The sequence below is a fragment of the Lutra lutra genome, chromosome 2 (assembly GCF_902655055.1).
Source record: "Lutra lutra chromosome 2, mLutLut1.2, whole genome shotgun sequence".
NCBI classification, from domain to species: Eukaryota; Metazoa; Chordata; class Mammalia; order Carnivora; family Mustelidae; genus Lutra; species Lutra lutra.
The window spans coordinates 200,663,942-200,682,328 of NC_062279.1; the positions used below are offsets into that span (position 1 = coordinate 200,663,942).

The following is an 18,387-nucleotide window of genomic DNA, read 5'->3' on the forward strand; positions in this document are numbered from 1 at the left end:
AAAGAAACAACGTGGCCATGGAAGCAGAGCCCGGAATGATGCAGTACAAGTCAAGGAATGCGGGCAGCCCCCAGACGCGGGAAGACGCAAGAACAGATCCTCCCCTCCAGCCTCTGGAGAGAGTACGGCCCAGTCCCCCCACCGAATTTGGCTCAGTGAAACTGATTTTGGACTTCTGGCTCCTGGAACTATGAGAAAATATCCTTTCTGTTGTTTTCAGCAACCAAGATTGTGGTAATTTGCCATAGAAGCCCTAGAAAACAATGCTAGTGCATTACTGTAATGAAATCCCAGACAACCATGGTTGGTACAAAAATGATTACAGCAAGGGTCATAATTTTCCAGGTTTCTAAAGATGGTTATGAGGAAACCTATCTTACATCTTCATTGTATAAATAGATATACTCACTTTTCCAGCAGCACATTCGGTCCCATCAAGTGGGGGTCCCTTTTTTGTCTTACAGAAGTAGGGATTATCGGGATGGCTACACCACAGTTGTTTACATGGGTCAAATGTTCGGAACTGGAAGAGAGAGAATCAGGATCTCAATGAAAGAGAGATGGCAAGTCATACCAACATATGTCTGACGGCACCTTGTGGACACTTTCTTCATGTCATGTACCTTGAGTATTTTAATTTTAAATTAATAGTAACAGCTGTGGCGTGATAAGAAAAAAAAAATCCTACCCAAGTATTAATTCCAAATTAATTCCAAGGAAAGGATACTTGTATTCTTCTTTTCTAAAATATCAATGATAAATAATAATTTGCGATTCTCTGGTTGTCTTCAATATTTCTGCATACCATTTCTGTTTCGTGGTTTTCAAACAGACAATACGGGAATTTTAAAGAATCTGTAAATATCATGACCATTTTAAATGTAAAAACTTATTAAGATGGGTTTGAAGCTCTCAAGTTATTAAAAGAGCTTCTCTTTATGAACTAGTCAGACTGTAAATAATACTGAGCTGACTAGAAGCAGAAAATATTTATAAGGCTTGCTATGTGAGATAAGGTGTTCTAGGTATAACAAAACCTCACAATGCATTCATGTAGTTTATAACATATTTTCCATATATTTAATACTCAAAACAATCCATGACTGAGAATCTGAGTTATAAGTAAGGCATTAGTTATGGTTATAAGTGAGATAATACCAGCCAGACTAGAATTGCAGCACTCTTACACGTGAGAATTCTTTTTGTTTTCCTAAAACACCACATTATAATACCCAAATGGATGCATAAGCACACATATTTGTGTATGGTCTTCATTTGTCTGATGTCTTTGTAACTAAAAATATCTTACCATTCTCTAGATTTGAAAAAAAATCAAACACCAGTTTATTCACATGTTGATTTTTCACTGTACTTATTACCCACATATAGCCTCATGGACAGAACTTTTATTATTATTTTTTTAAATTGTACTCATTTTGGACCTGGGGTTTTTTGCTTTTTCTTTTGTTGTTGTTGTTCTAATTCCTGTTACTTAATCTAGAAATTGTACTTTTCCGTGACATTGGGGCAAAGCTTTAGAATTCTCAGGTCTTAAAGCACTGATGCAGGCAATAAGGGGCTGACAGCCTGTACATTACACACCGACCAAATGGCTGTAGACAGCCCCACATGGAAGATTCCAAACAGCAGATCAACTTCTTCCCAGTACCTTGAGATAGTTACTTTCTCTGCTCTAACACATAAGGCTTGCTCCAACATATAAAAAGCCCCTCCTTTCTTCCTTTTCTTTTTCTGAACTACTAAAGTTCGATGTAGAAGTTTGGTGTGACACAGCTCTAATGTGCACAGCCACATGGGGGATGGGCTTTCCTGGACCCCATTTACCATGTGCCTGCATTGGGCTAAGCACTGTAATTAATTACAGCATCAGGTTGAACCCTGATATCAAATCTGTGAGATAAATGCTATCATTATCCACATTTTTACACCCAAGGAAACTAAGAGAGATTGAATAAAGTGCTTAAAGTCATGTACTTAGTAAGTATGAGACCCACATTCTGATCGCCCACCAAGCCGCAGTAGAAAACCCATATCCCTGACCTTCCTGCTATACCATAGGATTCTCACGTGAGAATATACCAGGACGACCCTTCCCTATGGTCACAGATACATGAAATCCAGACAACAAACTAATGAAAAACAATCAACTGAAGGCTTAGAAGTCATCTCTGAAGGTCACAAAAACTAAGGGAGCGACAGAGCATAAAGCCTTCGAGCCTGACCATCTCAGTCTCAATGTCGAGCTCCTCTATTTACCAGATGCGTGATTTGAGCAAGTTGCTTAATCTATGTAAGTCTTGGTTTTTTCGTCTATAAAATTAAAATATACCAATTCCCATCTAGTCGGCCACAAGGATTAAACAGGGTAATATATTTGAAGCTCTTAGCCTCAGCACACAGTGACACGTCAAACACAAAATCATGGGTAGATAGTCTTCCGCTTGAACCAGTGAGCCTACGAGGCTCACCAAACAGGAGCGAAGCAAATAGATTTCAAGATGCAAAATCTCAATTGACTGTGAGTGACGTACCGCAGTGCACATTTTATAACCAACCCCAAAGTCAAAACGACATTGCTCATCCATAGAGTAATTGATTCCAGGAAGTTCTGGGAGTTTGGGCCAATCATGTTCGAAAGGGTCATCAAGGAGACAGTCGTAGGAACTGTAAAAAGGAAAATATTTCATGTTATTAAATGTTCATTTTTTTTGTTTTTTTTATCACATTCTAATGAAAAACTGTTCTTAGGTTACAGACTCTGGTTTCTTCCAGTCATACAGCAAGATCACAGAGTCCTACCTTTTAAGGTTTCTGGTTTCACTTCCATTCAGAAAAAGACCCATCATCCTTATTCATCCCAAAAAAGAAGCCAAACATGACTCAGGAATACAGTAGAATTGTGACAGCCTTATTCATGGCCGCCACAGGACCCCCACGTGGTAGGATGACACAGATCCCAGCCCCCATCCTACAGGGCATATGTGGCATTCTCTGCGGGTGTCACATGACCGTCCTCTCTCTCCTAGTCCCCAACTCAAGTTTGGCCACCAGAGATTCCATAAGGAATTTACTAAAAGGAGACCAGAGTTAAAAATCCTCTTAAACTCTAGGCTTATGGCTTAAAATACTGTGATTGCATTATGGGACTGTTGTGCCAAAAAGCTCCAAGTCATAAGAAAATGTTTATCATGAGTGACAATTCTCATTCACTGGGAGTTTGGTTAAGGTCAAATCCTAAAAGTCAGTCTCATGTCTATGTTAGGCCATGACATAAATACTCTGGGGACACGCAGAAGGGGACCTACTGGATGTATCTCTTCAGCTCTTGGCCGCTGCACCGGGACCAGTGGTAACGATGAAACGCTGCCTGCACCAAGGGAGCCATGACACTCCCCATAGCCGTCTCATCGCCGCACCTGTTGCCTTGTCCGTCGTGCTCCATTCCCAGCCTGCAACGGAAGTGAGACCTCACGGGTGAGAAACTGAGGGGCCATGGATTGTGCTGGATGTCACTCTTGGAAATCAGTTCAGGGGACTGTGCGTTTTGTAAATTAATGTGGCTTTTGCGGAGGAGTCCCAGACACTGTGAAATAGAGAACAAACTGACAGAAATGTCCTCCTTGTCCCGTCGCTATGAAAAGCGCGGGGGGTGGGGGGGTGTCCGCCAGCCAGAGTCACTTATTTAGTTTCAGCGCATGACCTCTTCCCTGTTTTCAGCTCCTCACACTTGGCAAGGAACGAGAGTTGCATGCTGGCATGTACTCTGCCCAAAGTGTGAACAATACTGAGAGAAGTGGGAAAGAAAAGACCTTTTTTTTCGCTTTATAGCTGTCAACAGTGACTTACACATGGCCAGTCTCATGGGCTACTACAAAAGCAGATGAAAAACCATCCTCATGATTCAGGGTACAACTTCTCACTGGATGACACATGCCTGTGACTGGAGCATATCCTGTAGAGAATAACAATTACTTTTATTTTCATTTTATGAGAAAGCCCATTAAGAGCTACTACTGGACCTTTGCCTAGGGGGGGGGAAAAAAAAGCTTTTCAGGAAACAGAGGCAGTATTATTTCGCTGCTAGCATTGTGCCACATTCTCTTGGGAAAGCCACACACAGGTAATGGTCTCTAATAAGATTCACTGGGTCTGCGTTTTCTCCTTCCCTAAGGGAAGGAGCTGCCTGGGGTTACCATTCTGTTCTGCCCACCAACAAAGACCCGTCCTTCTGTTTTTAGTGAATGGTCCTTCCTATGATGGTACTGATAAAGGGAGCCAGAAATTCCATCAATGTTGAAAAGAAACTCATCAGTCTACTTTTTTCCAAAGTCTACATCAGAATTTATTAGATAAATGCAAGCTGACTTTGGAAGAAAGCTCTTTGACGGCAATCATTTCTCATGGCATCTCCGTTCCCTTTCCAAGGGGTTAGTGGAAATCACATCCCATTTTACAGGATCCCCTCCACACCCCAAATGCACAGTCATTATTTTAAAGGCAAGTATTTATTATACCATTTAAAGTGGCATTTAACATTGTGAATTCCACAGAAGCCACTGGAAGCAATAGAAAGAAAGTGTGTGCCTGGCTGATGCATGATGGAAAAGGATGGTAGGGAGCTGAACATTTGAACAGACTCCTTGATTTAGGATTATTTTTGGAAAGTCATGCCCTTGAGTTTTTCTTCTGCACGTTAATAGAAATACCTTGCATTCCAGCAGGTCCAAAGTCTTGCCTGGTTAAGAAAATTGCATGATCATGGTGTTCAGAGTGGTTCGGATCAGACTTCTGTTGTTGGCAAGCCCAGCGACACACGTTCTCCAAGCTTCTGGATGGGTTTCCCCTTTCTATGAGGCTGATGGACTAAGAGGAAATGGTGTGTTGAAGAAGTGCAATATTTCAATGAGGTTTGACAATATCACTTAGGGCTTACGCATATACCTATTCTTGTTTGGGGATTCTAAACGCCCAGGAAGGAAATCTGAACGACGACCAGTGGTACCTGTGTGATAGGTGACCGCATGTTTATGGGGACACGTGACGCTGACATTTGCTATCGTTGGGCAACTCAATGTTAATCATTGGGGTAAGATTCTAGTAGTCCATTTCCTAATCCAGCTCAGATTTCTTAGTTTTATAGACATTAAGAACGGGAAAAAAAAAAAAAAGAGGAAAAGATTCTGCTGTGACACTTTTATCCAGAGCTGTTAAAGGTCTTCAGTTAAAATTTTTATTTTTATTTGCCCAGAATTGAGCAACAAAGGTGAAGTATATAAGTTCTTCAATGAGCTGGCAAAGCTGGTTAAATCTTCATTTCAGAAAGTGGCCCAATTACATAAACCTTACACTGAAAAAAGCAACTACCCTTTTCTTAACCTCAGAGCAATGAAGAGAGATGTACTCTTATCTGGCATTTGCAAGAGACAGACTGACATTGCCTGGAATGTTGCTACTACCACATTATGATCAGGAGTTAAAAGTTTAGAGGGAAAGGTGCCCATCCTTCACAAACTCAGTATCCATACTTTCCAGAGTTGTTCTGATTGAATAAGAAATTGAATTTGGAGCCCCACATTAGTACCTAGTTGGCTGACAGGCTGAGAGTTTTGTTACATTTCAGCAAATGTCATTATCGGTGTTTACATTCTGAATAAAATGAGCTTGGTTTATTATATGCTGATCACATACTTCTCCAAACAAATCTTCTAACAACCCACTGAGGGCTGTTAACATCTCCAGCTGGAGTCGACTTGCGTTTAGTGTTAGTGACAAAGTAGGTCAGGCTTGGGGAATAAAGTAAAGATCAATGACACACTCTCATCAGAAAATGATAAGTGGGTGTTACATACATAATGAAATGCAAACACATGGATTTTTTTCCTGTTTGCTAATGGCATAATTTCCTTAGTATTTCATAATCAGGAGGATTAATTATGGGAGGGGGACATGTAATTTTAAATATCAAGAAAATTGCCAAGTTAGGCACTTTCTCAAAGGAAGAAACCAAGGTCATCCATTTAATTATTTCCAAGGACAAGGACACATCAACTGCCATTTTAAAGCCAGCTGAAGTTAGTTACATTACATGAAATTCCTACCTGTGCATTTTGACCTAACTTTTTGTTTTCAGAAGGAATAGAGCTCTTCTAAGTGAATATCCACTGTATACTTCGCTTTTCTTAAGTGGAATGATATACATGTAAAATATTGTTTTTCACAAACCAAGAGAGGGCAAGGATCTTTGCTACTCTTCTTCACCGATATATTCAAAGCACCTAGAAAGCATCTGACACATAGTAGGCACGCACCAGAGATGTTTTAAAGGAATAAATGGTTCACGAGTTTGATGATAATGGTAGACTGAGGAAATTCTCTTTCCTCACAATTATATCCATTTGTTTTCATTCATACGGTCATGCCTAGAGCTAGGATCACTACCTGTGACTCCATTAGATAGATAAGCAAACAGTATCGACACAAAAATCATTATCCACTCAGACTGGGAGATGTATGCTTATTTTGGCATTTTCTCCTCCTCACTTCTAACCCGCTATGTGTATGTGAGACACCAGTGCGACGTGTTAGCTACAGCTATAGAAATGTAGTCTTCCGTTTGCTAGCTCAGTCCTTCGCGTTCATAGTTCACATATTTAAAGGCATTTTACCTTTGCATACCCCAGCATTATCATGCGCACCAGGACCACATTTATATGCACTCCGAGGGACTCATCGTGGTAAATTTCATTCACCTGGAAACAAAGCAGATCGTTGCTAAAAGAAGGGTGACACAATGATTTCATGAGATGTACAACATTTTAGGGCTCAGCCATGTGATGACAAGTGCTAGAGTCAAGTCACTTTTTTTAAAAATTTGGTTTAAGCTTAACTCTCTTACCTTTAGCTCTGAAACAATTCTCAGGTATGTGAATTACTGATTCTGTAAACCCCACCGTACCTTGAACAATGGAGAAGATACCTTAAAAGGGCTTCATTAACCTATTGCTGTGTTAGAAAGAGTCCAATGTGCTATAATCCACATATAGTATTCATCAAAAGCAACCACAAGTGGGTGACTCAGATAAGAGTCTACTAGCTGAGCATAGCCATGGTCATGTAGAGGAAAACAGAAAGAGGCATTTGTCTGGTGCTCATGTCATCACAAGCCGCCCTACGTCCAGTTGGGAGCGCCTGTGGAAATGGAGTTGGTGTGCAGCAGCTGTCGTGGTTTATCTGCAGGCCAGTGAGCCGGTAGCCTCCCCAGTGCTCTAGCAGTGGGGCAGCTCGGTCGATGATTAGTTAGAAGTCCTACAGTGTTAGAAGTCCTTCCATACCTGAATTACTAAGGGGACCGTACGAGTGCACATTAAATGAATATCACGCTTGGGTATAGTTCAGAAAAGCTAAATTCAGTCACTCCTTATTATTTAATTTTTTGAAGTCGGGCTGAAATTTCAAAAAGTCATTTGGTATACTTTAAAATCATAGATATTAGAATTGAAGCAACCTCAGAGGTCATAGTCCGCACAGATTTATACAGATGAGTGCATGGTCAGTGGTGGGCAGATAGGAATCTGAGGTGGCCCGTCGTTGTATCTTCTGATTAAGCCGGTGTAAAATCAGTGCGTGTGAAGGTTGCTTATTAAGGTGGCAAATGCTGGCAGGAATGGGAAAGATGGCATTATCTGACTAGATCACAAAAATTCTTAGCTATTCTCAGGAACAGGGACTGAACATTTGTCACAATAACTAAAATACAGATGGAAAACTAACTGCAGTTCGACTCGAGATCCAGAAGACTGTAGGCACAGCAAACAGAAACCCTACAGAGAAAAGAGAACCATAATCTCATAAAGAGACTTTAAAAAGAAACCTAACTTAAGAATGATAGAATGTCCTTAAAAGCTCCCACAAAATTCATGAATCATAAAATTACGAAGTACCACACTGACCGAGAAATGGGAGCAAGAAATCCCGACTGAACTATTTCAAGAATCTCATGGGACCGCAGAGAACAGCTTAAAAAATCACGGCCTGAAATCTAGACTAAAGGCATACTTACTAAATTTGTATGAAATAAAAGAGAGGACTGCAAAGACGGAGGTTAAATAAAAAAAGGGGGGCAGACATGAGTAGATACTAAAGAAGACAAAGTATGGTTTGACAAGAGAAAATGTAGAATCCTCTTAAGTAGAAAAATGCATTTACACACACACAGAGTTTACAAACGCACGTACACACAGAGGATGGCAAGACCCAATTTCATACTTGTTTGAGAGAAGCCAAGTTAAAAAAACAAAACAAAACAAAAGAAAACAAAACAAAACAAAAAACTTTTTAATGTGCAGACAGGCAGCCCAGGAGGAAGCCACTGCTTTGGGAGGCCAGGGTATCCCTGAAGTATTGAATACATTTTATCTACAATGTCTTATAAAAGAGAAGTTGACAAATACGTATATACCCAGAGCAGAGCAAAAAGCAAGAAACCTCGAAAATGTGTCACATCAAGAAGGGGAGATACCGTGGCCTAAAGCCTGACACCAGTTTTCTCAGTTGACCTCTTGGTCCAAACCCTCGTTGTTGTATGGTCTCCATCGTTCTTCGCCTCAGTCGGAGGGACACAGGAATACTACCAGACTAGGCTGGTACGAGAATTAAAAGATTGAACTCATACAGACCGCGTGCCCCCAAAATTTGTGAGTGAGAAGAGGAGTGGGACATTACGGAATAGAAGAATAGAGCAAACAGAAAAGAAAAACCAAGAAAGAAGACTTATTAGCTGCCATATGGAAAAGACTTACTAGCTTCAATGTATTTCCTATATCTATAGGAAATAAACAAAAACCATGGGTTCCAACTGAGAAGGGTAAATTCTAGGTCAATATAAGAAAAGACTGAAAGCTGGAAACAAAGCTGTGATTTCTTATGACCTTTTCGGTCACGGTCACATTCTCTTATCTTACTCCACACCTGCCTAATTGAAGACTGAATCTCCTTCCTCTTCTGGTTTAATTATCTGATAAGAAATTCCTAACATTATAAATCCAATGCAAGCAAAAAGTCTGAAGCCAGGCATGTTACTAACACATTCATCCAGAGACTCAGGGACATTCCAAGAGACTTCTTGTAAGTCAGCTGTTCTGAATTAGCAACATGGCTGCACTCCCGCATACTCAGCTTTATGTAAGCGAAATGTAAATGCATTCGATGCTAAAAAAAGAAAAAAGACTGAAAGTAATGCCAGTAAATACACAAAATAGGGGAATGATATCATTTTAAATTAAAGTAGTTAGGTTAAAAAAAAAAATTCTAGAGCAGAGATGACAGAAGGAGGGAAGACAGATCAGCAGTGACCACTATACTTGAAAAGGCAGGAGACACTTATATCAGAAAATCTTAGACTCGCACATGGAGGAAAGGTGGCAACATTGACCAACAGCTTATGATAGTTGAGTTAGTATAATCTATAATCACCCTAAATCAGTAAATTCATCTGTACTCGGGAAATTTTAAAAATCACTCCAATATCAAGGAAGTCTAAAGGACAAAATTTATGTTCCCCATGGTAATATTACATTATAAAATGATGGAGTAGAAGGTTGCTTTTTTAAAAGTCAAAGATACCACTTACCAGATGAAAAGTACTACTTAACCAAAGCCACTATGATGCCAGGCTAATTAGATAGCAGGAATTGCCAACAGAAACCAAATCAAAGATGAAGCAGGGAACCTCCTAGGTCAGCACACATTTGTGAAACTGTCATAGGACGTGCATAAATTATCATGGGTAGAAATCACTAAAAATAAGGCAATAGTATGTATACAGAACAGAAAGTATTCCTTCAATATGGCAAACCAACGCACATTAGGTGCCAATGCAAAGCGCTGGATATCACTTACTATTTTGCTTTTCAAAGTTTAAAAAATACATTATTCACTTTAAAATGTACTTAGGAATTTGGCTGTTTTCCATTTCGCTAGCCTTATTAATAATAGGAGGCAATGTTTTTCTACTCAGAGGCCTACAGGATATGATAAGTTAAAGAAATAATCAGCACCATAGGATAAGATATTCAAAGACCTGGATTCTGATCCAGCCCTGCCAGAAAGACAGAGTGACCTTGGGCTGATCACTTAACCTCCCTGGGCCCTCTGTTTCCTCATTGGCGAATTACGGCTGGACTTGCTTTGTCTGCTTCAAAGGGTCGTTGTCCCGATCTAGCAAAATGCCCTACAACTGCCCTCAGAAAAACACAAAGAACTTAAGCAACCTTCCATCTATCCCTGGAAAAGATTTGAAAGCCTTCTGGATGTATTTTCATAATATACGTGAATAGAACAAGAAATACAACTGCCTCCTTCTTAGTTTTCACCTAAAAGGGACTTGAAGATTCTCCCACTTGAAATTCAATCGAATGAAAGACGTAATTTAAATGATATCTATAAGAAAAACTTTGGGGAAAATAATTTTGATGCTTAAATTTTTTCAAAAATACTACCTCAACGTGCAAAACTTTCTCCAGCAGATGGCAGTATGCACATTTTTGAGGGGGGGGAAAGGCAGCTTAATACACCCGGAGGTATTTACTCACCAGTTGTTATGTCTGCTTTTCCCTATATTTACACATAAATAAAATAACTTCCCTAAAATTAAATAAGAGTTTTAAAATATTCTAGTCTAAGGAAAACACTGAGTCATTTGACTCTTGAAAGCTAAGAAAAATACTGAAGACATCTTTATTTAGATTGTTTTTCAATGTCATCTACTAAAACATAGGAGAGGCACAGAGAAACTCCCAGAATCTGACTACAAATTAATCACAAATTTTAACAATCTATAAATTATATACAGAATGAACTAAAAACATACTGAATGAACCACTTGAATCTGTCAAGATGAACTAAAATAATATTTGTTAAGAAAGCATTTTTACAACTCTTTGTGACAAGGAAAGTGATTTTTTCCCTAAGCAAAAACGACAACAACCAAAACCAACAGCTAACATTATACAGGGATTTCCAGATTCCAGACACTGCACTAAATACTTTATATTCATTCAAGTAATCCTTGCAACAACTTTAGAGATACCATCTCTGTTTTACATCTAAGACATTGAGGCCCAGAGAAGTCAAGTAACTTGCCCAAGGTCACACAGTTAATAGATGCAGCAAAGGATGAAAACCTAGGCAGTGTGGTTCCAGAGCCAGTCATGTTCACCATCTTGCTACAATTCCACAGACCCACAGACCACAGCACTGTTACTCCGCACAAAACAGCTGGTTTTCAAATAATTGACAGTGGTTTGCTATCCCTGAATTTAAGAAATTGGTGTGTGAGTATATTGAGAAAGAGGACTTATCAACCTCACTTGCTTTCATAACCTTCCTCATGTAAATTTTAAGGAAATGAGGAACTGAATTCTAAATTTACTATAAATAAGGATTTCTTGACGATTGATATGATGGTATTCTAAAAAATACTGGGAAAAAGAAAGAGACACTAGAATAGATCACTGGAAAAACTGAGTAAGAAATGAAAAGATAGGGTTGAAATTTACAACCAGTGTTTTGGGTGTGTAAGGATAAATATTCTAAGAAGTCACATATTTGACACAACATAATGCAAACCTACGTAAAACCAAATATCCTTTTACCACGTGAGCCAATCTATTAGGATGTGTGTAGATCATCTGTGAGGTGTTCAGGGTTGAGCCCTGAGCTTTTATTAAATTACCTGAAAGAAGGGGTAAACAGAACATGAATTCAACTTTCAGATGACCTTAAATTAGAAGGTGTTGCCAATAATGTGAGAGGGGGAAAAGGTAGAATCAAGTCAAGTATTCCTTTCCTGGAAAGGAAAAATTCCTTCCAGGTTTGTTCCCGGACAGGACAATTTCTCCCAGGACATTTCCCTGGCAGGACAGTCTGACCTGCTTTGTCTGACTAGCTGATGAACAGCTTTGTCTGGCTTCAACAAAGCAATACTCATTTTTCTTTTCGATGGGTGGATTAGGTCTTGAGAGACAGTATGGCTGTGTGGGTAAGAGCATGGGCTCTGCAGCCAGACTACCTGGGTTTGATCTTGCCTATGTGACCTTGCACGTGTTATTTGTCTCTGTGCTTCAGTCTTCTCATCTGTGAAATGGGCTAATTATAGTACTGTCCTTACAGGATTGTTGAGAGGAATACATGAGCTCGTATATTTGACTATATGCTTATATGCTTAATAGTGCTGGCCCTTGCAAGTGTAAAATTGTTAGCCATTATGAACACCATTATTCATATAGATGAAAATAAATGATACCCAGGTATGATTTTTAAAGAGAGAGAGACTTGGTTTATGGAAGGCAAACATGTCTAGGTAATTTGGGTTGGACATAAAAGCATTCTGAAATGAACAAGAAGAAACAGTGCTCTCTCCACAACTCATCTCTTACAGAGCTAAAAAGTTCCAAACATATCCCCTACTTGGATTCTCAGCCAATATTCTATATTCCTTTTACTCACAGTAGGTAGCTGACTCTCTTCTCTTTTCTCACCTCCAATCACAGACTAAAAATGACTACCTTTATTAATAGTTTTATCAAATATTTACTGAACAGTTACCACATGCCCAATTGTCCTTGGGGCAGGAAACAGAACCATGATTGAGTTTGAGTCTCTATTTTACCATCACTATGTTCTAAAAGGCAAAACCTGTTACATGCACAGACAAAAATCAATAAATAAATAAAAAAAAAGAAAAAGACATGCAGACAAGGTCATACCAGATGGGAATACGTGCTCTGAAGATAATAAAGCTGAGTGATGAGACAGGGGACCAGAGGGAGAGGAAGAAGCTACTTAAGACTTAGTAGTCAGAGCAGGGAGACCCAGGGTCAGGGGGTATGTCCTCAGGAGGGTATGTCTGGAGAGCAAGTGCCAGAAGCCCAACCCCCATTATGGCAACAGTTCAATGCCCTGAAAAGGAGTCATCTTTATCACTACTTTAGAAAGAGACTGAGACCCACAGAAGTTATAGGATTTTTTTCCCTCCCCAAAATTAGCACAACTAAAATTCAGATAAGTCTACGTGAGGCTGATTCCTGATCTTTTTTCACAACTACCTTGCTTGCCTTTTTTTCTGTCCCAGGTAAGTGCTAAGTCTCCAGCTGCTTCTAGTCCAAAGGATCTGCTCCAAAAAATTAACTCTGCATTGCCTGTATTCGATCTCTCCTTTTCATGGAGTTCCTTTTCCTCTTCAATTAACATTCTCAGTACTCCCTCATCGTGAAATAACCCCCATCTACGGTGCTCAGCAGTACGTAATACTATTCAGCACCCTGTCCTCCAATGACACTATTGTGCTTCTTTAGTGATATTTGCTCCCTTTTCTCTGCCTAACTCACATGTCCGTGTGCCTCCAAGTTTGGTTTTCAACCCTTGTCTCTTCTCTGTGCTCTCCCTGCAATGTTTCATTCGCTGCTGTTTCTTCAATCAATACCTGTAAGCTGATGAGCGCCAAATGCCAATGTCCGTGACCCTGATTCATCTCTCTGATGCTCCAGAGCTATCCGTTCAACTCCAACAGCAACAGAGCTACCTATTGGGAATATACCTATATATCTCAAAGTATAATCGTCTTCTCTCAATACTGTTCTCTCTTGCAAGTGTCTCAAGTCTGTTCTCTCAATACTCTAGTTGAAGACTAAACCATCCTCAATTTCCCTCTGCCAATACGGCAGCCAATCTGTTACCCAGTCCTGCGGACATCTCTCAAGTCTATGTCTTTGGGTCCACTGCCAGCAGCTACTCTCCATCCTAACTGAGCTGAACTGTCGCAATAACCTGTTAAAACTCTTGCAAATGTTTGCCTTTGGGTAATTTGGGCCATTTCGGTAGTTCTCCGGAAGGGTCAGATTGTTGTTTTCAATAAGCATGAGTCTGTCCTTTTATGTTAATTATGACTTTACCTCCTTTGAGCATCAAAGGGTGGACCAAGAAGAGGCAATTCAGCTAAAAGGACTTAAAAACTCTTCCGGCCTTTAGTGAAAGCATACCAAAAGCCCAGGTAGACCTCATTCCCTCTCATCAAGAATGAGAATGATGATTCTCTCAACAAGCTAAAAAGATTTTCCGTGTTTTAGGACCCTGGGAAAAATAAAGACTGCTATAAATCTGAGAGGGATAAGGTTAGCCTGATATTTGTTGCATATCAAAGGAAAAATGAATGAATGTCAGGAAGAAAATTTGGGGCTTCAGAAACAAAGGGGAAAAGGGCACCCGAGTGGCTCAGTCCATTAAGGGCTCCCTGCTCAGCGGGGAGTCTGTTTCTCCCTCTGCCCCTCCCCACTGCTTGTGCTCCTGTGCTCTCTCTCTCTCAAAAATAAATAGAAATCTTTTTTTTTTTAAAAGAAACAAAAGGAAAGTGGAACAAGGACATTGAGATGCTTCAGTAAAAATCAAAGGGACCTCTGAGGCAGCAACACTGTGGGGTTGTCCTGCTGTTATGTTAATTTAACCTGAGATGTTCAGACTCTTCTAGAACTATGGGTCCAGGACATTCCAGGGAAGGTATGCATGTTCATATAAGGGATGGCCAAGCGGACTTATGTTTACTCCAGTCTGCCTCCGTGACCTGTTATGGTCAGTCCACATCGGGGAAGTTAATTTGTTGAGACTGCATGATGCAGTATAAACCACAAGGGGTTTGGAGCCAGATGGACTGAGTTATTCCTTAGTTCTGGATACTATGTGTCTGTTCACAGCACAGCATCTAACAGCGTCTCTTCCTCCAGATACTTATAATTCACTGAGATTCTCTTCATGAAGCACAGACTGATAAAGTCACTCTTCTTCTTCTTCTTTAAGATTTCATTTATTTGAGAGAGAGAGAGAGAGAGAGCACAGCAGAGGGAGAGGGAGTAGCACGCTCCCCGCTGAGCAGGGAGCCCGACATGGGACCCAATCCCCAGATCCTGGGATCATGACCTGAGACAAAAGCCAGATGCTTAATTGACTGAGCCACGCAGGACCCCAAAGTCACTCATCTCTGAAACTCCTTGACTCTTCATTAGCAAGGTGAAATTCAAATATCTTAGAATGGCACGAACATTTGTATAAAATTAACTGCAGCTTCCCTGTGCAGCCTCATCTTCTGTCATTTCAATATCCTTCAATTTCACCTACAGACAATCCTCCATCGGCTCCAAAGACACGGTGTCTGTTCCCCATCTTCCCAGAGCCATCTTCTCCTTTTCTAGCAGGGAAATGCCAATTCATTCTCTCAAGTCCAACTCAAACGGCATCTCCTCTGTGAACACTCCATCTGCCACGGGCGTTATTTGCCAAACCATCCCTTTCTTTTCAGTTCATGTTCACAAAGTAATTTGTAACAAAATCATTCTAAGAAATGAGCACATTTTATTTATTTATTTTTAATTTTATTTATTTGACAGAGAGAGATCACAAGTAGAGAGAGAGAGAGAGAGAGAGAGAGAGAGAGGAGGAAGCAGGCTCCCTGCCTAGCAGAGAGCCTGACGTGGGACTCGATCCCAGGACCCTGAGATCATGACCTGAGCTGAAGGCAGAGGCTTAACCCACTGAGCCACCCAGGCAGCCCAGCACATTTTATTATTATTTGTGGATTTCACCTGCCTGCTAGAACTAGCTCCTTGGGAAAAGGAGCTCCATTTTATTAAGTTTTGTCTCCCTAGAAGCAAACAGGATTTGGCCTATGGGAAGGTATGTCTGTTGGGTGAATCAGTGTCTAGAGGATTGATGTCAGTTCTAATGGAAGAAATGGATGAAAGATAATGACCCACCATAGACAACTGCTTCATGATTTGCCTATGTTACTGAACATGTATAGTCCCCAGATAAACCTGCCCTGCACTCTTGTTCAATGTTTTAAGAATCATTAGTTGAGAAATCAAAAGCAGTGTAGAGACTTCATCATCATTAATTAACCAGTAGCCACATGTATCTGCTAACGCTTGGAGAATCATTATTAATACTTTGTTAGGACCAGAGTCCTTACACGGAGTATATGTTTTGTTTTAAAAATATTAGGTAGGGAAGCCGGCCATACTCACAGAACACAACTGTGTTATTATTTCGCTGCACTTAAGTAGCCAATTTCAGTATAAAAAAGAATTAGAGTTCTCCTTAATTATTAATCATTACTTGGAAGTACAATTATTTCTCATACTGGGAGGCACCTTTTAAATAAATTATTTTCTTTTCACTTGATAAATCCTGATATTAAAACACGGACTCAGTTCTCCGCAGAACGCTGAAAATTTAAATAGGCACAACAGACCCAGATCACTTCATAGATCTTAGTATATGACAACGATACCTGCCACAGACAGTAAAGTGTTGATGACAGGGACCATCTGGCACAGTGAAAACAACACACCCTCCTAAAAACAGAATCTGCTTCATTGCCCTATTACAGAGAATCTTTTTTTTTTAAGATTTTATTTATTTGACACAGAGAAAGAGAGATCACAAGTAGGCAGAGAGGCAGGCAGAGAGAGAGAGAGGGGAGGAAGCAGACACGGGGCTGTATCCCAGGACCCTGGGATCATGACCTGAGCCGAAGGCAGAGGCTTTAACCCACTGAGCCACAGAGGCACCCCCAGAGAATCTTTAAAAAGATTGCTAATTGGGGGCGCCTGGGTGCTCAGTGGGTTAAAGCCTCTGCCTTCGGCTCGGGTCATGATCTCAGGGTCCTGGGATCGAGCCCCACATCGGGCTCTCTGCTCAGCAGGGAGCCTGCTTCCCTCTCTCTCTACCTGCCCCTCTGCCTACTTGTGATCTCTCTCTCTCTGTCAAATAAATAAAATCTTAAAAAAAAAAAAAGAAAAAAGATTGCTAATTGATTTGATTCAATCAGGCAAGTAACTGAATTCTCATTTCAGTGACTTGAATGGTATTTTAACAAGACACAGAAACAGGTAAAGGAAAGACATCAGGGTTTGATCTGGCAAGGGATACACAAAATGCAGTAAAGCGTAGGAAGGCAGCAGAGCGCTGGGCTCCGAAGGCAGAGAGATCTCTCTGGGCTCAAGCTCTGGCCATGACACCTGTTAGCTGTAAGGCTCTAGGAAAGTCACCTAACCTCTCTAAATCTTGATCTCCTCATTGGTAAACCAGGACTAAAAGTGAACATATTTCAGGGCTGAGGAATGCTATATAATTCAGGTAAAATATTTAGCACAGAACCAGGCACAGAGCAAAGGCTAAAATGTCACTTGGTATAAGCTTTCATGCTTAATGATGTGAAATCATTCTTTAGAATCTAAACGTGAACTAGATGATTTCAAATACCCTCAGAGATTTCATCACTAACCCTGATTCCACACAATTTTTTTTTCCTGTAGACCACCCCATCTACACAAATGGCACCATCATCATCCAGTAATATTCAAGCCAGAAAATCGTAAGTCACCCCTGTCCCTCAGCCCCCATCTGATCCATTGTGAAATCCTTTTGATTCTATCATAAATACTTCCTTGTTACAGCAATCGCCAGGGTCCAATAAGCCACCATCTCTTGTTTGCACGTCTACAATTGATACCCAACTGGTCTGCCTTCATTCTGAACCTCTCCAACCTACTCTTTATGACACAGCAAGAGGCCTTCAATGGCTTTCCCTTAATTTACTTAAAACTGAATAAAGTATCCCCCTCACACCTTAACGGCACTAACCTTCTTCTTTAAGCTCTGCCCCACTCCTCGCGTATTAGACTCAAACCACAGCGGCTTTGTTTGGCAGTTACAACGCAGGTCATTGCTCAGTGGCTGGTTCTCTACTTTACTTCAGGTCTCAGTTTAATCATCATTTCTCAGTCTAAGTCTTTCTTTACCATCATGGCTGTGTAAAATCCCTGTCATTCACTTGCTCTGTTATTTCTTTTCCAAGCAAACTGCCGGTTCCATGCATTTCTCTTAGAGTAACCTACGATGCTTTATTTGATTTGCCCACCAGTCTGTAATCTTGGAATGGGCGGGAAATAAATCTTTTGTGTTCACCTCCATATACACCTGGTATACAGCATTAAAATATTTGTTAAAACAATCAATCAATTAAAATTTTGCGGCATGTTTACTCTGTGTCAGGCACTGTTTTGTTTTGTTTTAATTTTATATCATCAGTGTTCCAAGATTCATTGTTTATAAACAACACCCAGTGCTCCGTGCAATACAAGGCACCGTTCTGTTTAGTTGGGACTTTTTTTTCTTAAAGACTTTATTTGGGGCGCCTGGGTGGCTCAGTGTGTTAAGCCTCTGCCTTCGGCTCAGATCATGATCCTAGGGTCCTGGGATCAAGTCCCAAGACAGGCTTTCTGCTCTGCAGGAAGCCTGCTTCCTCCTCTCTCTCTG

At 40.5% G+C, this 18,387-nt stretch overlaps 1 protein-coding gene across 2 annotated transcripts in view; it reads right to left on the reverse strand.

Annotated features, from left to right (window-relative positions):
• The window catches only part of ADAMTS3 (ADAM metallopeptidase with thrombospondin type 1 motif 3), a 255,085-nt gene that overhangs the window by 35,125 nt on the left and 201,573 nt on the right, over window positions 1-18,387 (reverse strand). For both annotated transcript variants that reach the window (XM_047719492.1, XM_047719491.1), the window contains exons 6-11: window positions 6,687-6,770; window positions 4,728-4,884; window positions 3,868-3,973; window positions 3,327-3,470; window positions 2,553-2,685; window positions 410-523 (exon numbers count right to left, since the gene is read on the reverse strand). In XM_047719492.1, the coding sequence (XP_047575448.1) occupies window positions 410-523; window positions 2,553-2,685; window positions 3,327-3,470; window positions 3,868-3,973; window positions 4,728-4,884; window positions 6,687-6,770 (738 nt within the window). The remainder of the gene's footprint in view (window positions 1-409; window positions 524-2,552; window positions 2,686-3,326; window positions 3,471-3,867; window positions 3,974-4,727; window positions 4,885-6,686; window positions 6,771-18,387) is intronic.